The 26,876-nt window shown below is 29.2% G+C and overlaps 3 protein-coding genes across 3 annotated transcripts; 1 reads left to right on the top strand and 2 right to left on the bottom strand.

Annotated features, from left to right (window-relative positions):
* Positions 1-453: 453 nt before the first annotated feature.
* On the bottom strand, positions 454-4,492 carry LOC124843442 (GDSL esterase/lipase 7-like). Its single transcript, XM_088114632.1, has 5 exons — positions 4,124-4,492; positions 3,870-3,991; positions 1,516-1,749; positions 987-1,227; positions 454-749 (listed from the first exon to the last, which is right to left on the bottom strand). Exons 1-5 carry the CDS (start codon positions 4,359-4,361, stop codon positions 532-534), a joined length of 1,053 nt encoding a protein of 350 aa, XP_087970758.1. The 5' UTR covers positions 4,362-4,492; the 3' UTR covers positions 454-531.
* Positions 4,493-11,151: 6,659 nt separating this feature from the next.
* On the top strand, positions 11,152-15,763 carry LOC124834470 (calcium/calmodulin-regulated receptor-like kinase 2). The gene is made up of 8 exons (XM_088114409.1): positions 11,152-11,464; positions 12,343-12,738; positions 13,068-13,221; positions 14,179-14,305; positions 14,472-14,554; positions 14,631-14,702; positions 15,036-15,239; positions 15,321-15,763. Exons 2-8 carry the CDS (start codon positions 12,410-12,412, stop codon positions 15,627-15,629), a joined length of 1,278 nt encoding a protein of 425 aa, XP_087970535.1. The 5' UTR covers positions 11,152-11,464; positions 12,343-12,409; the 3' UTR covers positions 15,630-15,763.
* A 3,815-nt stretch (positions 15,764-19,578) lies between these two features.
* On the bottom strand, positions 19,579-23,582 carry LOC124834493 (rhamnogalacturonan I rhamnosyltransferase 1-like). Its single transcript, XM_047309198.2, has 9 exons — positions 23,212-23,582; positions 22,434-22,834; positions 22,015-22,082; positions 21,835-21,923; positions 21,546-21,711; positions 21,170-21,459; positions 20,876-21,080; positions 20,641-20,798; positions 19,579-20,259 (listed from the first exon to the last, which is right to left on the bottom strand). The coding sequence occupies exons 2-9, from the start codon at positions 22,753-22,755 to the stop codon at positions 20,013-20,015; spliced, it is 1,545 nt and encodes a 514-aa protein (XP_047165154.1). The 5' UTR covers positions 22,756-22,834; positions 23,212-23,582; the 3' UTR covers positions 19,579-20,012.
* Positions 23,583-26,876: the final 3,294 nt, after the last annotated feature.

Raw genomic sequence — 26,876 nt, 5'->3', positions numbered from 1 at the left:
GAGAGTGAAATGGTCATATCGATAATCTGAGGGGAGTGCACAAATAAATTATGTCGGTGCAGGAAGCAAAAGCCACACAGATTAAATTCAGAGACCCATTTCTTCTGCACGGCCAGAGGGTGTTAGAATAGTAAAAACATGTTCATGCTTTAGAGTTCTGAATTGTTTAATTTGGAAGCACGTATTAAATTGCAAAGTTTAAATATATTTTCAAATTAGGAAATACATTCCACGTTACGAATTATATAAACAACAACAATTTTGAAACCTGTAAATATATTATCAATTTTTAATTACGTAATCTAGAAATATATTTTGGATTGACGACCAAAAAAACAAACAAACAAATAAAACAAAATCAACACCCCATGCATTACCTATTACAATACATGGTTCATATATATTATCAAACCTCAAATTAATGTCATTTTCCTTCAGCAAATCCCCAAGTAAGTTAGTTATAATTAACTCATGACAAACTGGTATGATTGGATTAAAGTTTCCAAACTTTATTTCTATAACCTTGATGAGTTATATTTTAACAAGCTCCTCAATGGTCACTGGTGTGCACACAGATCTATTACTGATACATTGAGATGATATAATTGAATGTACAGTTTCTGTAAGATGAAAACCATCCCAAAACACATATTCGCTTCGATTCTGGCATGGTACTGAAAGTGGCACGCATCCTGCACTTCCGTTTCCCCAATTACTTATGCAACATGTGTTGCTTGCATCATATAGACCTATACATATATACACAAAAGTATTAAACACACTTTCTATCGTATCATATCGACTAAAGATAATACCAATTTATATTAAAGAAAAGTTCGTCTACTTGTCTCTAAGATATCATATCGACTAAAAATAATACCAATTTATATTAAAGAAAAGTTCCTCTACTTGTCTCTAAAGTATCTAGAAGAAGGTAACGATGAGTTAGTTGACAGAAAGTGTTATTTCTGGTTTGGAGTTTTTACCATATTTGGATGGATTTTTGATTGCATCATATTCAATGGAATTGGAACGAATAAGAAGAAAGGTGGAGGCTGAAAGAGTGGAAGTGAGTGTTTTGAGCAGTGGTGGAAGCCTCTGATTGAAGAGTGTCACCATTTGATTTAATTCCTCAACACATGGATTTCCCCTTGAGATTCTTGGGATGCACCCCACAGGTCTAATTTCAGATATCACTATGTTCCTGCCTCCCAAGTTGTATATTCTCTGTTCATCAAATAACTCACAAATAACTCATAAATAAGATGAGCTATTATATACAAATACTATTGAGGGAAGATTTTCAAATTCTCATATCCATAAAAAATAAAAAATAAATCCAAATTATAATATATAAATAAATATAAATTTTATTTTATAAATTTGAGTTGAATTATACTTACTTAAAGTAGTTAACCTAAAAGAAATAATGATCATCATATTTTAAATATAAGTTTCTATAGATACTCTTATTATTAGAGGGTCTGTAAAATTAATAGTAGATGAACAGTGTACCTTAAATTGGTCAGATAATGTTGCAATGAGGAGATCAGCGAAGGATATAGATTGGTAAGTTTTGTCTGTTCCAAGGTACTTACTGAGGTAGTCATTGGTTCCTATGATGAATACATATATAGATTTTGATAAATGTTCACATAATTCAGTTGAGTTATTTATCATTTCTGCCAAATCCTTCTCAACTGTGTTTTCAAATAAATTCACTTGATCCCTCAAATTCAGACATCTTCCCTGCAAAATTTAGATTAGTGTTAAGCAACCAAACCAAATTAATAATTAATTAGCATAATATCAAGTGTTAAAAGAATATGAAGTAATTATATATTCTCTCAAAAATTTGTGTCATACATAGCAAAATTAGTTAATATTATTTCGACTAGAATTTTAAATTTGAATTAAATTTTTTAACAAATTTTTTTGTCTATAGTTCTATTAACTGAAATTCTAACATGACTAAAGAAAAATAATCAAATCATGCATTAAATAAAATGAAATAAATAAACACTACAAAAAGAAAATTATATTCTTGACAAAATTTGACTAAAAAAATAATTTATCAGGAATACTAATATATTTTATTGATAGAAAAATATAGGTAAAAAACAAAATTAATAGATGGTTTTTATTAATAAATTTTATTTTAGGATTTTAGTTACCAACAAATATTTTCTTTGATAGTTTTTTGTTGGTAAAATTTATTGGTAATTAACTTTTTTTATTATCGACATATATTTTTTTAGAAAAATGAATATTAAAGTTTTCACTTTAAGTTTGATAATGTCATGATAAAATTCGGCAATAATTGAATTTGTGAAAATCTTTATAAATCTCTTGGTAATTATAATTTTTAAATTCCATTCGTAACTATTTTAGTAAATTTGTCAGATAAAATAAATACCAATTTTTTTGAATAATTTTGAAAAAATATTTGATATAATTGAATGAAGATGATGAGAAAGATAAAGAAAAAGAAAAGACGATAAAAATGAAGATAGGAAAGAAAAAGAACAAGAGGAAAAAGAGGAGATGACCATCATAATGATAACAATGACAATAATAAAAAAGAAAAAGGAAAAAAAAGAAATGATAAGTTAAAGGTAATATATGAAATGACAATGGTGACGAACACGATAATCATAGTGACAATGACAACGACAACGACAACGAAAGAGAAGGAAAAAGAAAAAATCACTGATGAAAAAAATTTGTCAGCAATTATCAATAAAAATTTTGTCAATAATTACGAGACCAACGAATTTTACTGGTAAAAAAAATTTGTTAATAATTATCAACCAATAATTACTAATAAATTTTAATTGTTGCAATTGATAGTTATGAATAAATAATTACCAACAAATTTCTCTATTTATCCATAGAATTTATTGTTAAGTGATCAATCATTTTGTTCTATCGATATACTTTTATAATTAACTATAGATATTTTCTGTGAGAGTATCTATTCTTTTTTGAAAACAATTAGCCTAATTACTTTTTTGTTTTAATATTTTTTTTTTCATTTTTTAAACTTAATGTAATTCCAATATTTATTGCAAAGATTAATAATTCGTTAAGTTAACGTTAACATCCATATATATGCTAAGTCCTCTTTCTTCTTATTCTACGTCTACATTTTTCATTTTACTTAATTGTGAAAGACATTCCAGTTTTTCTTTCTTCAAACTAGAAAAAATAAATTCTACAAAAGACTTTTTCTTGTTAGATAGAGAAGAAGTAAATATGAAAAAACAAAAATGGAGAAGAAAGAGAGCGTAAATGAAAAAAAAGAAAGAAAGAGGACTTAGTGACACATATCATCACTTTCTTAAAACATTAATATGGATTTAACCATTGTATACTTTTAATAAATATTTGGGTCATGCGAACAATTACTAGAATAAAAGAATAATTAAACAATAATCAAATAATCCTACAATATATAATTGAAAATACATACATACATATATTTGTCACCGTGTTATATTTAACACAGTGAAAGAAATGAAAGAGACAAAGGAATATATAAATATAATATTAATATAATGTGATAAGTGTTAGTGGGGTATTTGAAAAAATTGAAGAATTAAAGCCTTTCTAATAAAGTTCTACGAAATTATTTTACTTTTTGTTCTCTTCTGACTTTTTTTATTCACCTTATTTATTGCAGAAAGGCTAAAGTATTAGAAAGTCTTAATTTTTCCGTTAAAAGGATTTTGTATTTCATGGAGTGTTTTGAAAATAAGTTGAAACCCCAAAGAGAAAATAGCATGAAGAAGAAAGAAAAAGATTAGGTGTAAAAATACAGAAATTAAGAAAGAGAAATTGAATAATTTGTGTAAAAGTAATATACTTACAAAATTGGCTCCAGTCTCTGGCAGAATTCCACAAGAAGCAGATGCATAATTGATTCCAGTTAAGGATCTTGAACTTCCCATACTAATGTATGGAGGAGGATATGGCAATCCAAGATATTCAGCTGTTCATATCCAAACAAAATAATTTCTTTTAAATCTTTTAATCATGAAAAGAAATAATTAATTAAAAATAAAAATAAAAAGAGATAGATAAAATAATAAAAAGAGATAGATAAAATAATAATAATATATACCAATAAAATCGGCAATAGTTTTTCCATTTGTGAACCTTCCGGTGGAACCTCGGGGGAAATCGATTCCATAAGGGAAGAAATTGGCTCTTGCTAAAGTTGGCAGCAAATTGTTGTTTCCATTGTCAATGGAAGAATCCCCAAACAAGTACAATGCAGGAGCAAGAGTGTTGCCACAAATGGCTGACACGACCAGGTCAAAGAAAACCAGAGACAGAAAAATCATCATCACTTGCTCCATTGCTCAACAAAACCAGAAAGCTCTTACCAAATTGTAGACTTTAAATAAACAAGAGGTTCTTGATTTCTGGTGCTTTTCAACACAAATTCTGGAACTTGAGATCCACGCAAAATGTACATATAAAACGTGAATGAAAACAGTGGTTGATGCATGTCTTAACATACATACAGACAACATAATTTAATAATGACTGAGATGTATATTTATATTCGTGTCCATCATTTCTTTTTCACAGGTTTAGATTTGTATTCTCAAACGAATTCACATTGTTAGACGTAATTCTCAAGTTAGCGTTTACTTTTCATATGAAAACATCCAAAGTTTATCCAAACATCATGAGATTATGTTTTCTATTTCAGCTCCCATAGTTGTGTGTGCAAAACTTGTTACAACTCTTATATATATCATTTATAGAGATAAAGTTTAATTATATAATTATATATAAAGAAATAAAAAAATAGAGAAAATCAAATCAAATAAAAAATCAAATATTATTTTTATTTTTTTTAATGTGGTTTTAGTTTTTCTTTACTTATTTTTTTTAATTTTGTTTGATTAAATATTTTTTGTAACATTTTTTAATTAATTAATAGCATGAATGTATAGTTTTTGGTTATTTTGCTATTTTTAAATTTTATTTAATTTTTTTTATTTTAAAAATTATCTAAATATCCAATCAACATCAATGTTAATAACAATTCAACTTTTTTTATTTTAAATCAAAATATTTTTTTTCTTTACATTAATACAAAATCTAATTTTTATATAGATATTATATTAATATTTTTTTAAATTCACAATTTATTAATTAATATTTTTGAAATTATTTTTAAACTAATTATAAAAGTTATATTATAAAAACTTTTATGAAATAAACTTTTGAAACTTAATAAAAATTTTAAAAAAATTCCTCATATAAATCTATTTATAAGATTATACTAACCCAAAAAATAATCTCATTAAATACTAATGTTTTCTATGTTAACTAAGTTGAATTTGACTGAATTTCGATTAAGGATGACATGACCAAATTTTAGTTAGAGCTGACTTGTTTTAATTTTGGTTGGATTAATCCAATCAAAATTCATTGAGATCGACTTACCCAAGATTTGACTAAGACAAACTTAACCAAAACTGTCAAATTCAAACGAAATTTAACTAAACTACTACTAGGACAAACTCAGACAAATTTTACTTAGAGCTAACTCAATCAAAACTCACCTAGGACTTACTTTGTCGAAATTTGACCAAGTCTGACATAGTTAAATTCATCCAAATTTCAGTCAGGACCAATCTTGATAATAAATAATAAAAATTATATACAATAAATTCACAAAAATAATTTGTGTTTAATTTCATTATTATAATAATAATAACAATAACAATAATTTTATTACTTTTTATTATTATAAAAAAATAAATATACATACTCGTGTTTTCATTAATATTTATTAAATTATTTATTTTTATTCATTTCATTCATATTTTATTTCATACTTTTTTTCTTTTTATCTGTTTTTATCATTGGTCTTTTCTTTTTAGTATGTTCATTTTATTCAAATAAAATATTAGAATGCGTATCTGAATAATTTATTTTAATATCAAAAGTATTGGAGTTAAGAGTAACATTTTGGTTGACCGATAAAAATGAAACAAGAAAAAGTAATTAAATGATAAATTTATGAAATATACATACTAAGGCCACATAAAAAGGAAAAGATTCAAATATCAATAAATCAAAAAATAAATAAATAAAAAACAAAAGAAATTTCTAAATGCACTTAAAAAGGAAAAAAAAAGTGACAACACTATTTTAAACAAAATGGTTGATGACCCTCAATATTAGAATATTCAAAGAATTAAGTTTATTAATTCGATTATCGAAAATGTCGTATTTACAACAACTTCATCAATTTTTATCAAAAACTATACTTAATTTAGATTTATAATTTAAAACAGACTGGTTCATGTAAGTAAAATTAATATTAATAGTGTTAGTTAACATCTATTCATCTATCTAAAGACTAATCTAATATACAAATGTTACTTGCGTAAACTAATCTAATATACAAATGTTACTGGAGTAATCTAATATACAAATATTACATGTATGAACTTGTTTTTGTAAGAAACTAGAAAATATACTATTAGAGTAGATAAGTGTATTAAAATAATGAAACTGAATATTTTATTATAAAATAATCTTATAATATAAATAAAATTTTCTAAAGCTCGGTTCATCATTTAAAATACTTTTTATCTTTGTAAAATATTATCACTTTGTTTTCTCTCATTTATCTCTTAACCTTTCTTACTCTTAGGTCATTTGTTCGACGATCAGGAGGTGTCTAGATCCTTGCGTCAAGGGCTACCAATTTGACCAAGCAATTGGTTGAATCGAGTGGGTAAGTGGTAAACCCTTTTTCTTGGTATTTAGGGTTCTTGATTGTGCAAAATGGTTCTGTTTTGCATGAATCAAGAGTCCATCTTTCTTGAATCTTAGTTCATTTGTGGTTCTAAGGTTGGTCTCTAATCGCTAATCGGTGATTTGTAGGTTTTCTAAAAGTTCCTTGCGTCACAAGCAATCGGTGGAGTGTTTAGAGATCTTGAGCTGTTGAGTTTAGATAAGTAAAGCTAGAAATGTCTTTAATTTTTGTTATTGTTTGGGTATGGTTGTAAGGGATATGATTCTTGAATTGTGTGAGTTGAAATGAGGTTTTAAAGTAGATGGCTATAGTGTAATTTGACTGTTTTTGAGTGTGAATTGGTAAACTGTTATTGTGAAATGTATTGAATGATGTTTGGACTGTATTTGGATGTATAAAGTGCTAGAACTCTGTGTTAGTACTAGTTGGTTATGAGGAGATGCAAAATGGTCTTGGTTTAGAGCTAGTTTGGAGGAAGTGGGGTAGTGAAAACTTGATTTAGGAGTTAGGTGCTCAATTGGACTGTTGTGATAGCTTTGGTAAGTCAAATGGAACTTGTTAGAGTCCCTTAGTTGCTTAAAACTATGCCAAAAGTGGTAGAATGCAAATTGGGTTCATAAGTTGAGGTTTTTTAGATTTTGAAGTGGAATGTGGTTAGGAAACACTTTATAATGATGTTAGTAAGGTTTAGAAACACTTGTCTAAGTCTAATTAAGTCCATAACACAATCTAGGAGGATTAGAAGTTGGGGAAAATATTTCAAATTGGAAATTTTGGTGTACGTTCATAATTCTACAGTTTGGTACTGCAAAATTATGCAGACTCGCTGAGCGAGTGGAGTCGGTTAGTGAGTGGCTAAAAAGTTGGGCACATTGTCTGGACAATCGCCTAGCGAGTTGTGTCATTGAGCGAGTGCTTGGTGGGTCTAGACCACTGTTTGGGGGATTCATCTAGCGAGTTGTGTTGCTAAGCGAGAGGTTAAAGTCTGAGACCATTGAGAGTTTTATTCGCCTAACGAGCTGTGTTGTTGAGCGAGTTCTTGAAGGGTATGGACCACTGTTTGGGAGATTTCCACAACGAGTAGAGTCGCTGAGCGAAATGTTGAGGTTTGTGAGCATTGTGAGTTTTATTCGCTCAGCGAGCTGGGTCGCTGAGCGAGTGGTTTGGGGGTCTAGAGGTACTGCCTGTGTATTCGCATAACAAGTTTGGTCACTATGCAAAATAACTCTGAGGTCGCTTAGCGAGGGGTTCGCTGAGCGACTAGTCCAGGTTGTGATGTACTCTTTTATTCTTTGTTTTGATTGGTTTGAGATATTATTGATTCAATTGTGGATGATGTATGATCGTGTATGAGTTATATGAGTATCAAAGTAAGAGTATATATTTTCAATCATGGTTTCAAATGGTGTGGACGAGAATTCGAAGGGAGGAATTTCTTAGTGGTGGTTTCAAAGGTTGTAAGTATGAATATGGGAAGTTCAGTCTTGAAGTTCATCCTGACATTCTAATAGTCACCTATTGTGAAGTAGAGAAGGGTGAGATATGTCGTGAGAATAGCAGGAGGTCCTACTCTAGGGGCTTTACCTTGGTCTAAGGTGAGTGATAGCAGACTAACCTTGTGTGGTAGCTTAGGGTGGGCCAGCTGTTTCACCACAATAAGTGCATGAACTGCTATAACTACATATTCATACTAATCCAGATGGTCAAGTGAAAATGGTCATCATGCATAACAAGTGATTGGTTGGTTTAATGTGTTATTTGTTGTTGTGTGACTGTTACCATTGTGTTAATATATTGATATATCATAAATTGTTGTAATCTTGCTTACCCTTCTTCTTTTGTTTGTGAATTTATTTTGTACGTGGCTGAATTCTTTTCTTTGCAATGATCAGGGTGTGAGCATAGGAAGATGGGGTTTCTCTGGAGTAGGTGCTTGATGGTGGGGATCCATGGAGTAGACCTCTTTAGGTAGACTTGTGATTAATTTTGTTTGAATGGGTTGTATCTAAAGTTTAAATTCTATAGTTGTTTTTGGATAACTGTAAAGTTTATACTTTATACTCTAGTTAAAAACTGTTCTATCATATTAGATCTATGATGACTCTTTCATATATTAACTCTACTATATTGTTTGAGATGTTACAATTTTGTATTTTAATATTTTTAAATCAAAATGGATATTCAACTTAAGTAAATTATATTACGAGGGACAAAAGAAATAAATAACATATTTAAATATGGTAAAATTACATTAAAAAACTATATGATAATTGATGATGAATAAGAAATGTTATCTAGATGATAAGTGAAAAAATTTAGATAATGAAAAAAATTATATAAACGATAAAAATATAACTTTAATTTTTTTTTCTTCGTTTAAATTACGTATTCTTTTTAAAAACCTATGATAATTTTTTAAAAAGAAAAGCAAAACAATTCATTTTTCTTATTTCATTCCATTTTAGAAAACATATGGTTAGGAACACTCCCTATTCCTCGTTGATTTTTTTAGATCACGAGATATTGCAATCAAGCATTTGAAAAGAAGATAAGAAGAGAAAAACTTACAAGTGTACATTGAAAAGTTACGTGCTAGTATCAACTTTTTCTTAACTTTACTCATGATAAAGTGCTATATTCTTTTGAGTGCAGTAGAAGATCTTGAGTTCTTATTTCAAGTCAATTATCCACTTTCATAACCCAAATACTAACCTTTTAAAAAATAACATAAACTCAAACCATGCTCACAATATATAGATATTATATATAATAGAAATATCTTTGATATCTTTTTTTAATTTTTGTTATAATTTTTTGTTGTTTGTATTTTACTTTTATACTCAAACATATTTTATTTCTATAAAATAACTTAGTTCTCACATTTTAAATAAAATTTCTCTTCAAATTTTTTCTCATTACATTTGATGAAACACTCATAATATATACATACCAAATGATGAATAAGTTAAAAGTTAGCCACCTTGTTAAATTGAAGACTAAAGTATATGCAGGCATTCAGAGGCAGAAATATAAATGTAGGTTTGAGGGAAATGAGTCACACTACCACACAACACAAATACAGAAAGAGACATATGCAATAATACAATATAAATGAACTACATTTACCGGCTTTGTACTTTTATTCAAATCAAATCTTTAACTTATTGTTAAAAATTATTAATGGATTTTTAGAACAATGATTAAGATAGCCAAAACTTTGAATATATATATATATAAAAAAGTACTTATAGAAGATATACATTTATTTATCTAGTTAGAGGCATTGTCTTTGTCATTTTAGACTCAACCATCATTTTAGGATTAAGAGATTTTCTTGAACACTTGAAAAATACTTTACATATACAAACTATTCCTTATTTCTATATATTTCTAAGAATGTAATTAAGTTAAGATGATTTATAAATTATGATTGAGAATGATAGTTGCAAGTTCAACTGTTGGTTGAAAGTTGAAAAATTAGTTAAACGTTAATTGCTTAAAGTAGAAAAATACTTAGATTATTTACTGAGTTGTAAGTATTTGATAAAATTATTTTTTAAAATACTTAATAATTGTAAGATATAAAAAAGAAGCTTATTTACGTGATTAAAATTTTATAAATTTAAAACTATTTTTCATGTATAAAAAATAATTTTCTAGTAAATTTAGTTTAGTTTATTACAGGATCTCGTTTAATTTTTAATCACAACTTTTAGCTTTGGTTAACATAACTTTCACATTAATCTCATATTATATCTTAAAAGGAAAAATTACTAAACATTTATTGAAAGCTAGAAATATAAATATAAAATGTCAGAAGATAAAGCTTTACGTGAAGCAACACTTCAAAAAATTCTGTAAGTTATTAAAAGTTATTCAAAAAAATACTTAAAAAACTTACTTTTTTTTATTGTTTTAAATTTTTTGGGAAAGTGATATAGGAATAAATCATCAAGGAATATTTAACCATGTTTCTTTAATATTTTTATAAAGTAATTATTAAACATCGATACTAGATTAGTTTTCATAAAAGTACGAGAGAAGACACTTTTAACAATTTTTTTTCTTTAAATAAAATTAAAGTGTTTCTTAATTAAGGTAGATTATTAAATAATCTTTTATTTCTTTTCTCCTACAACATTAAATCTTTAGTTTTATCTATTTTTTTTCCTCTTTTAAATGTTAGTAACTACTACGAAGTGTCTCTACAATGTTTTTTTTTTTTTCATAAAAAAGCAAAGTAAAATATAAAAACAGCAGAAGAATCATAACACAACAAACGAACAAAGAAACAAACATCCTGAAACCTGTACCCATTTTCCCAAGTTTTTAAAACCTTAAAACCCACTCTCACTTCAATTCAACTGCACTTAACGCCCTCACCCACTCCACACCCCTCTTTTTTATCCCCACGCACTACCATTTTCCAATCCAACACAAACACCCCTATCAGTTGCCCTTTCACTCTTTCACTCTCATCACAAACAAAAAAGCAGTTTCTTTCATCAACTTGGTCTTTGTTTCTTCCACGCATACCATTGACTCTGGACTCCAAGGTCAACAACAGGCTCATATACCCAAAAGGGGGTTGATTTCAGAACCATGGTTCGCACTTCGCACACCCCAGATCAAAATAATGTGCTTTTTCCATCATGGTGTTGTTATTCTGTTGATTAGGTATGTGGGTTTGCTTTTTCTTACACGTTCAGTGAAGGTTTCTGATGAAGATTTTAACTTTCGGGATTTTGTTTGGTGGGTTTGTTTTGGGGGAGAGTTTTGTTGCTGGTTCGTGGGTTCTTTCTTGTTTAGGCTTTCATCGTTCGCATAGGGTGGGGAGAAGTGGGAATCCTTTTTTCATTTGCTCATGTTTGATAGACTGTGCATAGTGGATGAACCATTATGTGATGTCGATGAGTTTGTGGATAGCACACAATCTCCTAATGGAAGAATAGGGTTTATTTTTGTTGTATGTTTCTATTCATTTTTCAGATGTGTGATCTAATCTTCAGTGAAACTTGTAATATGACTCAGTTCTTTATGGTTTTGCCTTATAGTCATCCACTGTAAAAGATAATTAGCTTGTCTTTCTGTTTGTTGTAGTATTTTAGGGAAAAAAAAATTGCTTTGTTTTTCTTCCCAAGGCTCTTTTAGAAAGATGAAAAATGAAAAGATGTGTTTCTTCTAAGTAAGGTACTTCAGATATCCATTTAGGCATTGATGTCATAATTAAGGTATCCGTGTTACACTCTTTAGTTAAGCCACACTTTTTGGTGTTTCACCATTGATAATGGTATTGAATGTTTTACTGACAGTCAATTTTTAGCTTTTTCTGCATTTGTTTAATAAATTTTGGGTACATGAGTTTAACAGCTGAAAGTTTGCAAATGCTGTTGCATTTGAGTCATTGGTTTAGATAATCTTTTATCTCCTCTATTGTCAAAAGGGTCAATAATATAGAAGAAAATTTGGATGTTACTATCTTGGGGATCAATTGATGTCATATAGATTTGGATGGAGCATTGAATTAACATAAAATTGTGCCAACTCTGTGACAGTGGGCCTCTGCAGTACCAGTCTTCTGCAAAATGATTTCATTGTTTGAGTATCAAGAGAGATCAAAGAATGGTTCGCCAAACTGATTTAGTTATCATTGGTGTTTCTGCTGGTTTGGCACTTGGAATTCTGATATCTTGCCTCATATTTTTCGGCATAAGGTGGTGCAAGAAACGTTCTGCTCATCGTAGACTATCTGCAAATGAGTCTAGTGTCACAACTCTTCCAATACGAACAAATGGGTTGGGAACAAGTACCGACTTTAGTGCATCACTCAATAGTTCCATAGCCACATCAAGGTCAGAAAATATCAAGAAAAGCTCCCATTTCAATTGGTGGAGTCATCAAAACAAAGATCGGTTTGCTTCGGCATCAGGCATTCTAAAGTATTCATACAAGTATGCACATTTCTCTCTTAAGCATGAAGTTAAGTCTTTTTTTTTATCTAATTGTTCTGTATATGGATAACTACTATTAAATTTGAAACATATAACTATAGATATCAAAATGTGTTCAGTATTTGATTTGTTGCATCTTGAAGTTTATATATCTTTTTATCCGGAATTTTCTTCATGAACTGCCTTGCAAGTTTTACCTTAGTTCAGAAAACAAAGAAAAAGGAGAAAGAATGGAAATTGAGATGTAAAGTAATTACTGATAAAAATACTATTAGAGGGATATTAATTAATATTGTAATGGTATGAACCTTACACTTTACATGATGCAGAGAAATTCAAAAGTCCACACAAAATTTCACAACAACCTTGGGACAAGGATCATTTGGGACAGTTTATAAAGCGACAATGCCTACAGGGGAGGTTGTAGCAGTGAAGGTGCTTGCACCCAATTCTAAACAAGGGGAGAAAGAATTCCATACAGAGGTATATTTTGTTACTTGGTTTGTGGGGTGCAGAATTTTGTATTTTTTGAATCTTTATGATCTGTATAGTACTAGAAAAAGGTTACATAATTATCTTATACGTTTTCTCCTGAGCCATTTGTTTTTCTTTCCTTCGATTCAGACGCTCATAAACACATTAAAGTTTGAAGGTATTAAACCGTTGCAAAGTTCATAGATGATTTTATACTTATTTATTTGACTTGTATTGAAGTGATTAATAATCTAGCTGGTGGTGATTGTCCTTGCTTTTGCTTTTGCTTTTGCTTTTGCTTCAATTACCCCTCATATTAAAGAGTTTATTTAATTCAGAAAATCAGTATCTGCAGAAAATGTAGTGATTCTCTTCCTCAAACATTTCTGTACTTAAAAACAAAAAGATGAAACAGTAAAACTTGTTTGATAAGGTTAAATTTTGAAAACTGTTTTCAAACTAACACATCTTTCATAATTGAAAGAAGATCTGAACGTCTCTTCGGAGTTGTTTTGGTTTTCTACTTTAAGTTTTCTGTTGCATTCTTCTTGGCATCGTTTTATCTTCTCCCACTTTTACTCTAAAATTTGAAATTTTTTTTTATAAATGTTTTTTAAGCACTAGAAAACTTAGCACACAATTCAAACCCATACAATTGTATTCCCGTTTCATCAAATTCTGTTGGAACATTACCACATGAATGACTTTAAAATTTAGAATTGTTATTTTGGTTTTTGTAGTGTGGTTATCATCATTGGAAATGAAAGCCTGCAGTGGTTGTTCAATTTTCAAGACTGAATATATCACAATTTAAAATGGATAGGGAAGATCACTTCTGCAAGTTTATATCCTATATATAATTCATGATATTGGTTCTAATTTGAGCAATTCAGGATAAACTGATATATTATAACATCATCCATCAGTTAAGTTTGTTGAAGTTTAATATTTAACGTATTGCTTCAGGTATTTCTGCTAGGAAGACTGCATCACCGAAATCTTGTGAATTTGGTTGGATATTGTGTAGATAAAGGGCAACGCATACTGGTTTATCAGTATATGAGTAATGGAAGTTTAGCAAATCTTATATATGGTAAGAAGAAGGTCTTTGTTCTTCATCTGTTTTTATTTAAATTTTTAAATGAATGTTGTTTATCGAGTATGTATATAATTACGTGTCTTACTTCTTTTGCATTATTTTAGTTGTCACATGACAAACTAAGTTGTCTCAATTGAGAATAGTCTGCAAATGTTTCTAGGTGAAGAAAAGGGATTGAGTTGGGATGAAAGGCTGCAAATTGTTCTTGATATTTCACATGGAATAGAATACCTTCATGAAGGAGTATGTATTTTCATTGATGTATTTTTTTCTTATGTATGTGAAAATGTGTTGCTGAATATGAATATGCATGGAACAGGCAATTCCACCTGTCATACATCGCGATTTAAAGTCTGCCAACATATTGCTAGATCACTCAATGAGAGCTAAGGTAATATTGTTGTATATGCTCTTTTTAATAGTCAAATTCCCTTTCATTTTTCTAAGTTTTCATAAGATATAGAATCAAACAGTGATATCCTTCCTTGGTTATGTTGTTATTGTTGATAAAAAAGAAATTAGTGCATGACTACAAAATCAGAGAGAAGTGCTTATATGGTGACTAAATGATAGAAATTCAAGGAGCTTAGGTGGCATTTCAAAAGCTTGTGTGTATATATATCATAACAGATAATATTCTATCCAAATATAAATTTGACATTTATGGCATTGATAATATTCTATCCAAATATAAATAAATTATGCTGAAAATTGTACTGTGCAGGTTGCTGATTTTGGACTCTCAAAAGAAGAGATCTTTGATGGCAGGAATTCTGGTCTGAAAGGTACATATGGCTACATGGATCCTGCATACATTTCCACAAGCAAGTTAACAACTCAGAGTGACATATACAGTTTTGGTATCATAGTTTTTGAGCTCATCACTGCCATCCACCCTCATCAAAATTTGATGGAGTATGTCAACCTTGTAAGTTATTTTTCTTTGAAAAAGATCTTCTTCTTCTTAGACTTCAAAATTTCTGTCTCATTTTCTTGTTTATCTTGCAAGGCTGCAATGGATCATGATGGTATAGATGAGATACTTGACAAGAAACTAGTGGGAAAATGCAATCTTGAAGAAGTGAGGCAACTTGCTAAGATTGGACACAAATGCCTGCACAAATCACCTAAGAAACGTCCCTCCATAGGTGAGGTTTCTCAGTTCATATCAAGAATAAAGCAACGGCGTCAGCGCCGTCTGACAGAAGATAACTTGTCATTTGCAAGCAACAACTTTTCTCGAGCTGTGAGTCGATTAGAAGATCGACAGGTTGAACTTAGCAGGATGTCAACGATTAGCCTAACAGAAACTCTATGAACATACTTGTATATTGGGTGACTTCAAAGAATCACTTTGGTCCGTTGCTACCATGGGACCGAGAAAATTTTCAGCTAATCTAATGAAACAACTTCTACTACAAAATGTTGAAATCAATGTTCCAGTGTTGTAAATTTTCAAGAGTTAAATATATTTTAAGTTTCTATGAATATAAAATCGAAATTCGTTTTTATTTCAAATTTTGACATATGTTAGTTTCTAAAAAAAATAACATAGTTTTTTGATCTAATTATATTGAATTATTTTTACGTCTTCAACACGTTTTAAGTTAACATTTCAGTTATAAGTTTAAACATTTCAGTTCTTAGAAAAACTATGCCAAATCGAATAAGGAAAATATCATAGGTATCGAAGTTTAGTGTATCCCATGAAATTCTTGTAAGTTTCTATTAATTGTAAATTCTTAATTTAAAAGCTATGTGTATTTTGATATGTTTATAAACAATGTTTGCAGAAAATAAAAATAAATAAGACTAACTGAATGATTAGCAAATATGAGATTGAAATAACTTATTTTTGTTTGATTGTGGGTTTATTTATATATGAAGCTAAAGTTTTCTTATAGCAATTATATGTTTATAAGGAAATATTGATTCCTCAAGATAAATATTCTTCCACGAAGCCATATGACATAAGCAATCGACATATTAAAAATTATTCTAAACACTAAGATATTGAGTTATTTCAAATACTAAGATATTGAGTGAATCAATTAGATTTAATCTTAGAAATAAATTTTCATAATGTTTTTTAATCTTTAATGTTATCTGAATGTTTGTCACTATGTTAAAAATTATTACTAGTATAGTAATCTAAATGATGTGATTTGAGTGTGACTTGACTTATATGATTTTTGTTATACGCCAATTAGTGTCATTTAAAACAAATTCTGCTTTAACAATTGTTATGCTTAAAATTGAATTTGTAATCTTGATTCTGATACTAATTATTAGATTAAGTGATTAAGCCAAAAGTGAAAACTAATAATTAAGTGTGACTATTAAGACTAAACATCACAATTTGATTGTGACCTGATACATTACTACATGACAATTGATGTCAATTACAAAAACTTATCTTGCATATGAAACCAATAAAAATATATTAAATCACCAACATCAAATAAAAACTATCATTAAGCTAAATTCATTATTAATTATTAAAAAAGAATGCATTAAATAACAAGTTAATTTAAAAGGAGTTCGAATAAAGTTTAAACACTTTTCGCAAAAGTATTGGAAAACATGCAACTGTTATTACATGGGTTATTGAGATTTTAATGTTTAATGTTAATGCATGAGAGTTTGGCTTATAGCTGAGAGATAATCTTTCACATTTCAAAAAAAACATAAATCTAACTCACATGATAGCTATTCAATTTAAAATAAAAAAGATATTAAAACCACACTCAATTTAAAATAAAAAAAACAATAAATTTATAAATCTTTATCATTATATGATGGTTAATTTTTTCATTTTTATTTAAGATAGAACTTAGATTTTGAACAAGTTATATATTGATTGTTTATAAAATGATCTTGATGATGATTCGTACTTCAGATATGTTAGTTAAGAATTGTATGAGATGTTTTTTTGCACTTTAGAATTCAAAACTCTATTAAAACTTCATATTTATAAGATATATGAGAAAATTAAAAGAGTTGTTATTCTCGCTCCTAAGCAATACAAAAGTACTGAAAATGAAATAATAAGCATTTGCATGCAGAATTGAGATTTGTGAGAGAATAGCTCCAAATATATAACGAGAAAAACCAAACAATAGTAGCGATGTTCCTTTTGAACTCAGCTGCTTCCTTTATCTTAAACGACATCTTGCTGTCTGTGTGTGTTGGAGCTGTTCCAATACAGCCAATTCTTCTTACTTTTCCCACACAGACACTGTGCTGGACCACATTACTATATCACACTTATCTTATAAATAAATACAACCACCACCTCTAAAGTAAATCTACAACCTCAAAAATTTTATAAACAAACTATATATATATTAATTTAATAAAATAGAAGGAATTAGCCTTAAAGTGTAAGCATAAAGCAATCCATTGGTTGATTTCAGATAATTATAATATAAAATTGCAGCCACAGAATAAATATATGAACACGCGAGGTCTAAAGTCAACCAACACCTAAAATGAAAATGGAAACAAACAAATATGAAAGGTTTTTAAAATTTTCTTGTTATTAAGTTAACTAAGATCATTCACGACCCAGCATTGCTTGCTTTTACTTAAGAACTTTACAACCATTTCATCTTTTCAATCCAACACCTTAAAAAGAAAACAACTAAATGGGTTTGCATTTTAAGAATTTGTTTACTACAATATAATTATGTTATTTATAAAACATTAAGTGGTTAACAGAATAAGAAATAAATAATTTTCATTAGTTTGATTTAGGGTTTAGAAAAAAATATAATCATTTATTTTATTTTAAATGGTGAAAAATAACTTTCATTGTACACTTCAAACTTACTAATTAATTTCACCTTTTCAAATTGAAAGATATCACTAATAATTAAAAATTACATAATTGATAAAACTAGACGACAAAAATTAATAAATTAAATTTATTGCTTATCCTATCCAAAATATTCCTAAATATGTGTCAAAAGATGTGATTGAAGTTAACGATGATATTGTGTATTAATATGAAATGCTCTTCTTGGTAGGTATAACATAAACTTTGGATGAGGTCTATTATGTCCATCAATAGTTAAGACATGATGATTATTGGTGTGATTGATAATTTCATATCATCAAAGGACTATTACCTTTTTGTGGGTTTACATTAATGGAAGATTAATAATTTAACATCAAATTTAACCCCTTATTCTTTTGATTTTAATTCATGAAATAAAATAAATATAAGAGAAATTCGAGGGATTTGAGACACGTGAGTCAAACATGGATGAGAAATAGAACTTTGAAAGAATTGTATAAGGAGAAATAAATTTAATGTAAAACAAAGAAAAAGTTAAAAAATTAATTGTTTAAGAAAAAGCATCCTAATATATATCTTAAAATTGATTACCCAAATTACTTAAAACCCTTACATTAAATATTTATTTAACTATCTTCTCTTGACTGTCTCTTCCAACATTACATTCTTCACAATAACTCTAAATGCAGTTTTCACTTTTTATAAATAATATATTTATACTGCTTAATTAATAACTGAATTAACTTTATTTTAAGTCTATTGTACGTTACTTTAACTAAAGCTATAGTCAAACTTTGACATTAATGAGTTGTTAATAGATTTATTATATATATTTTTTTAATTCAAAACCTTTAGATAATACAATTTGAGGTTTTTTTCTTCTTAAATTTCGGTCAATTCAAAACCTTTATATAATATTTATGATTTTTTTTCTTATATCATATTTTCATAAAGTTCATGTTTTTTCTTATATTGTATTTTCATAAAGTTTATGGTAGATTTCACTGAACTTTTAACATTTGCTATATCTCAGAATCTATCTTCCTTATATTTTATTCAACTTTCTCATTTCTAAAATATAAACAACGTAAAAATTGAAACTTGGATTTCTAATAACTTCAAACTTTCATGATTTCATCTAATGTTAATTGATTTTAAAATAAAATCTGTTAATTTGTTAAGCATAAAGTGAGTTGCTAAGTTTGAAAAGAGCATATGAAATATAGTGCAGTCCTCCACCATGAGTGTCCACTGAGAAGTGCCTGAAGTTGGTTGTTCTAGTCCTACCTAAACCACAAAAGTAGCTGTTATTCCTAAAATGATACAAATGTATATTGTAGTGCTAATCATCATTCTTGGCCCACCAATAACCTTCAACCAACTATTTTTGAGTCTTACCACCCCATCTTAGAGTCTTGCCACTTAATCTTACGTTGGTCCACAAACATAATCACAGACAATTATCATATGCACAAAAAAGCAAATACAATATCTTAGTAGACAAGAACGTTCGAAGAGACTTCAGCGTTGTTCTTTCACATCTTCTATTTATTTCAACGCTCAACCATAAGTATTTGGTGAAGAACCATCTATGAAATTAGAAAAAGACAAAAGTTAATAGTAGTAAAAGTACTCTACATATCTTTTGCTCTTCTTTACAGTATAGAAGATATAACTCCTCTTTGATGTTGCTTTACACAAGACCCTGTTCCTCAAAAAGTAAATTTTTTTCCATTTTTGTCAAAATCATTCCAGTGAGGAATAGCCACACGGTTCCTTGTGTTCATTCAGATCCTAATTCGTGTACAGAATCAGAGTCCTCCCCCTGAAATAAATACCGATTAGCATCGCCTTCTGATGGAAGAAACTGTTTAGAGGAGGCACGTGTTAGATGAGATAGGATCATGTGCTGCTCAATGCTCCATCTTGGAATTGGAAACACTCCTGTGGATTGGAATAAAAGTAGTCTTCTTCTTTGGGTCTGTCTGAGATGATAACTCTTCTTTTGGGGTTTCCCATCCTATTGGCATGAGTTTTCTTCACCATAATGGAAAACTCATCCCAGCATAGTGATCCATTGGTGTATTGATCTATGAGTTGCACCAAATGCTTTCTATCAAGTAATATAGTCCTTTTGAAGCCTAAAAATCTGAAGAGAAAGAAGCATTAAATTAGTAAAAGGATAATAATGTCAGTATCAGAGCACATGGTGTCAAGCAATCTCAATACAATAATTTGGCCACCAATAACAAAACCTAGATGAAGAAAAAGACTTGGTTTGCAAGTGCACTCAATGGCTCAGATAATGTAGCATGAACAAAAATAATAATCTGCAAGTAAGATTGTAATGCCTGTTAAGTTGTTCAATCAAGCATGAATTTCCCTATATTATATGGATATCATTTGACAAAAGGGGGGAAAAGCCATCATAGATTTCATTATATACTGAATGAAATCAACACATTTAACCATAGATGAGATCACAGAAGATGACCGATGGTAAAACATCTGGTATTATAGTATGTAATACCTCCGGTGGCCTTCCACAACCTTAGCCATGTTCCCATCATAGGTTGGAATGAATATATCACTCTCTAGAGACACAAGGTAATCCAGTGCAGCCATTTGTGATGAGTGGTTTTGAAAATACATCAAATCTGAAGGTTCTAGCAGAGTTTCTTTCCTCACCTGTTGCAGTTAAAGCACACAAAGGTTACAAAACAACATATAAACATAGAAATATGATTTTGTTTCTTTCTACTGACCACATTTGGAAAAGCTGCTTGTAAACTTGCCATCCTTCTCCCTCCACCATATATTTCTCCAGCAGCAATGTAAATCTGAATGCTTTGGTCTATGCCTAGAGCTGTCAATACCAGTGTAGTCTCCTCGGGTGTCAAAGGGCATAGACCATCTTGTCTCTTAAGATCAGAATTAATAACTTTCTCCTTCCACCAGGGATAAGCATATCTGAAAAATGCAATTTTCTAAGATTATATTCAAATTGAGAAGAAATTTTTTACTGTGACATAAACACATTAGTTCAAGATTTGACATACCTCATTCTTGTGAGTTCCTCCACCTCCCTGGTGTCGCATCCGTGAGTACAGCCAGAGAAGGCCAACATGTCCATCTCATATCTAAGATGAAGCACAAGGAAGGGTCCCTTCTGCCTCAAAATTTTGACTATCTTCCTACCAAGTTCCTCTAGCTGGGAAGTAAACCTCAAAGCATTAAAATTTACACGACATCGCAGCCTTTGAATCTCCAAAGGTAGTCCATTATTGGCAAGTCGAGCATCAGTTCTGTTTAGGTGCACAACCTTGTGTTTCAGTAACAGAGGAAGGATCTGCGATAAGTAAGTAGGAAAGTCAGCTGAATTCAAGTAACCAAAAATCTGATAAAGAAAAGCAGTTATGTTAACTAAGTAAATACCTGCTTTTCATAGTATGATATATTCGACCAGCTAACTGGCGGCAATGAGTAGAATAATCCTTGTTGAACTCTTCTCTTGAGCCTAGGTGGTAGTTGCTTTAATATTCTAACCTCATCTCTTAAGGATCCAATGAAATTATCCACATCAAATATGTCTTGGAACTCACTGCCACATCAAGGGAACAGAAATCAGGACAACATTTCAATTAAGTAATCAAGATGACAACCATGGAAATAAACACTTCCTGAACTAAAATCATGACTGTAGCAATAGGAAATGTAAAAAAACCTTGGGTCAGCCCAGAAAGATGTTTTATCTAGCTCCGGAACTATGAGAGTAACATTTAAGTGTCTTGCAATAGCAACCATGTCACATATCTGTAAAAGAACAAACAAAATTATGAGAAAGACAGAATAAGAATTTGCAAGTTGATGCCTGCAGTGAATGTAATAAAGCATTGGCACTCACAGCTGCTCGCATTTGATTGAGTCCTCCATTGCACGAAACCATAAGATAACCATTATTCTTATGAACCCCTGATAAAAGAGAATCATCGGAGTCATAACCAGTCATACAATTATTTAGCAGATACATATATACAAAGCCTAAGAAAGTCACCATTCTTTGAACAAAAAACACAGACCATCTAATAAGGAATTTCCTATTCTTAAAGAAATTCTTAACATGATATTTTGAAAAACAGTTCGCAGCCGCAATTTTGACTTCCTGATTAAAATTTTTGGGGTGTCTGCGACCTCACCGTCATCAAAATGCAGTCGCATCGGCCTTGTATATTACATTTTCCGGCAATAACAACTGCGAAACTGAGATCCCAACCCCAAGCTAAAACCTTAAAGATCAATTTATGTGACGAAACAAGCACTTACTTTTTGGTGGAAAGACAACCTTGGCCGGAACAAAAGCCTTTGCAATTGCTGAAGATTCATCTTGGTGGCTGAAACAATGAGGCATGCCCTTCAACAACCTTGGTCCCCACAACTCCCCAATTGCCATCAGCTGAACCACACAAGTCCAAAGTATCACTGTAGTGATGGCACGGGCCATCCACACCTTGATCCTAGGTCTCACAATCAACCTCTTGGACTTGACAATTTCATCACCACTCAAAACATTGAACCCCATCTCCATCTCCTCACTGTCACAGTGATCACCCTTTCCATCAGAAACCCTTGCCCACCTCAACATCATTACCTTTTTATGTTCTTCACTTTCTGCTTACACCCCAATCGGTGGCGTGAGGTTAACTCCTCGCTCTTCAATCTAGGGCCTTAAAAAATAGTTACAAGGATGAGAAAGAGAAAAAAAAAATCATGAATTTAGTGATGCTAATAAATGCAATCAATCAAGGCCAAAACCAATGTTTTTGAGGCTTGAAGTTCGTTTTTGGATCTTTCAGCCAAAAATTAAATGCTGATTAAACGAAAACCATTGACCGCACGCTAGTAATTAACATAAAAAACCAAAAGGGAAATAATAAACCCCCCATACCCCACAAACAAGGAAAATCTCCAAATTAACTCACATCGGCAAGTGTCGCCTTGAAACCATAAAACCACATTGAATTTTCAGAATCCATATCATTAAAAGATTGTTAGCATTGTGACTTTCACACAGCAACGACAGCTGGTATTACTACTACACTACCTTCAAGATCATGCAAGTAAAAACTATGGCCATGGACACTGGAGAATACCCAGAAGAAAATTTGTGAATTTAAACTGAAATTCCCTCAAATGTGTCTAGTATTCACAGGTTCCGAATGCATTGCAGGGGTGAATGAGTAGCAACACAAAACAAAAGAAAAAAACTGTGTACAAGAGTGCTGTGAGCTTTGTGATACTTGGAACGAGAATGGTGAGAGGGTGGTTTTGGAAGATGGGAAGTACTATTTTTATGGCAGGTTCCCGGTTGAGATTCCGGCGAGAGTCGCCGGAGAAGAGAGGTGGAGAAGGAAAATAGAAAGAGTTGGTATAAAAGGAAGAAAATGAAGGAAAAAGAAAGCTATAATTAAGGCGGTAGAGAAGGTGGCATTAGTAAGAGAGGTGTCATGGGACCCTTTTTAACTGTAACAAACCCCACTCTCATTTTTTCTATTTTTTTTTAACTATCAATTATAATAATAATAATTACTATTATTATAATTACTATTAAGATTAAATATGTTTTTAATTTTAGATGTTAAATTAAAAATTAATTTTCCGTTACAAAGTTTTATACATTTTAATTTTCAGACTAAAATAAATAAATATAATTTTTTCAATTAAATTTTGTTAATTTTTTTTGTGATATATTAAATATTTTTTAATTTCAAATTTGAATTGTTATGTCATTTTAACAGTTTTATCTAAAATATGAATATGAAATATCATTTAATAAGAAAGAAAAATGTTACTAAATTAAAAGAAAATTATCCATTCACTGTTTAAATTTAAATATTAAGATGTATCAAATTTTAAAATAAAAACTAATTTTAATTTTATATCAGTTTAAAAATAAAAAATATATTGAATTATTATTATTATTGCTATTATTATTATTATTATTATTATTATTATTATTATTATTATTATTCACCTCCATTTTTTATTCTAGAGTTTTTACTTAACAAGCAAATTTAATTTTCATTTTATTCTTTAATTTGTTGTTAATTCTTTTTGTCAGACTACATATACATGGAAAACCAGTTTTAGAAAAATAAATAGGAGAAATATTTCATTTTGTGAAGGACAGTTTTATCCTCGTAAAGTGAAATTATTATAATACAGTAAACTATTCATCTTCATGCATTTTTTCTTTACTTTTTATATGTTTTATCGTTTTCTTTTATTACAACAAATCTCACTTGTCCGATGAAATTAACTTGAACTTTTCAAGTTTTAAGTTTAAAATTTTGTAAAAAAATATAATTGAAAGATAATACGGACTTAAAATATATTACATATGATCAATAATTTTAATTATTCAATATGATGAAAAATATTTCTCTGTTGAAAATAACATATTATTCTTTAATTTCGAGAAAACTTATATAAGTATTTTAAAAAATATTACCGAGCAACCTAATATATTTTAGTAGTTTACTTAAACAAAAAAACAAACATATTTTATAACAAACATCCTAAAAGTATCAACCTAGTATATCAAACGAAGTTTAATAAAAAGTTATTAAAAAATATAGTTAAAAACAATCTCTTAAGTATTTTCCTTTCTGTTAAGAATATATCCTATTTGAGAAATATGCTGTGCCGCACTTAAATTTAATTACGTTAATCAAGGCATTGATAATAAAAATACGTAACAGATTTTACTTTATTTTTATTTAAATATTTATGTTTTTCTTTATAATTGTTATCTTAACTAAAAATATACTACATTATTGCTACAATTTTATTAATTATTTTATGAACTTTTAATCAAGTGGAGAGGCGTAACTTGAATAATTAGAAGCTACAAAACTAAAATATAAATAATTAAAATTAGAAATTCCAAAATCATGTATAAGTTATGCATAGAAACGAAATCCGTAAATAAAGAAAACTTCCCTGAATTTAATAACCATAATTTGAAGGAAAAATAAAACTCGGCTCGTAAAAACTAATTAATTAAATACATTTTATCTGCCATGCGTTAATTCTCTCATTAGGATAAACATGCAGTTATACATTTTATTTTTTCAATTCAAAGATTAATAAAAATACCAGATATAGTGTTTCTAACGGATATGTATCTTAACTTCTAATAAATATATATTTATATAAAGGCATATACTAAAACAAAGTTTTCTATATTTGCTTTTAGTTTTTTCTTTTAAGAACATTGTTAGAAAAGATGACTTTGGAATTTTCATTAAATTTTTCACAAAATCATTTTTGTAAGGAAACTGATCATCCTTGTCTTTTTCTCTATTTATTCTTTTCTCCCTCTCCATTTTGTTTTTTGTTTTTGTGTTTAGTTTATTTTAATTTGTGTTGTCCTTTTATTAATATGTTATCTTTTTTGTTGTTGCTCCATTTAAATCAACATTAAAGAATAAGTTTAATGTGTCAATAGGTCCCTATTTTTGTTCAGAATTTGAAATAGGTCCCTTTATTTTTTGGCGTCTCAATTGGTTCCTTATTTTTGTTAATTTGATGCAAATAAATCCTTTCCGTCAATTTCATCAAACGGCGTTAATAAATGTGTGACGTGGCCTTACACGTGTCAATACTGTTCTCAGGCCACGTCACACATTCATTAACGCCATTTGATGAAATTAACGGAAAGGATTTATTTGCATCAAATTAACAAAAATAAGGACCCAATTGAGACGCCAAAAAATAAAGGGACCTATTTCAAATTCTAAACAAAAATAGGGACATATTGAGACATTAAACTTAAAGAATAAATCTCTATGAATTAATTATTTTTTTTCATTGTTTGGTGGTTGATTGATTTGATGGCTATAAAAGCTCGATTTTTGGTGATGTTTCAGAAAAAAGAAATTGCCAAAGGCAGATACTGATTTTGTTGTTGAACTAAATTTGCAGCTAAATATAAATAATTTTAAAATTTAAATTTTCATGTAACACATAGCATCTCAAAAGAATATAATAGGAATATGAATGTTGGTGGGTCTAAATGTGACATGTTTTATTTAGCATATGAAGTTATTTTATAAGAATGAATTGGAAAAAGTAGCAATAAGAAAAAGAAACATTTGATGAATCAAACTCATTGGATTCATACAGCCAATAATAACTATAGACAAATCGACAAAATGCTTATCTAAGGAATAATTATTGAGATGAAAATAAGTTATTTAAATGAGGCAAAATGATGGAAAGAGACAACCCAAAATAATTATTTATCTCTCAAGAAGATTACTTCCTAGAAAAAATTGTCACCCACTGAAAAATAATACATGAATACCTAACAACAATAGCTTTTATACTCAAGCTTTTTTAATAAAATATTTGCATGTGCTAAGAACTAAGAGTCCAAGCCAATAAAATAAACAAGATAAATTCCAAATAGTACTAAAGCTATATATATATATATATATATATATATATATATATATATATATATATATATATATATATATATATATATATTGGTTTGATTAAAGGAATATCGGTTTAATTGGAATAATTTGTTTGATTTGATTTTGTTTTAAAAAATGTGTACCCCACTGTACTTTGGGTCAAATAATTTCTTAGAGAAATAAAAGGAATAAAGATAAAACAATGTAAAAAAACATATATTTTTACTTTTTCATTGGTTAGATTGTAATTTTGGTGACTTTGTAATTCTTAGTTTAATATGTTAAT

Source organism: Vigna umbellata, chromosome 4 (genome assembly GCF_029865625.1).
Source record: "Vigna umbellata cultivar VRB3 chromosome 4, Vumbellata_1.0, whole genome shotgun sequence".
Classification (NCBI taxonomy): Eukaryota; Viridiplantae; Streptophyta; class Magnoliopsida; order Fabales; family Fabaceae; genus Vigna; species Vigna umbellata.
The sequence above is the reverse complement of the archived record's forward strand: the minus strand, read 5'-3'. Positions and strand labels throughout refer to the sequence as shown.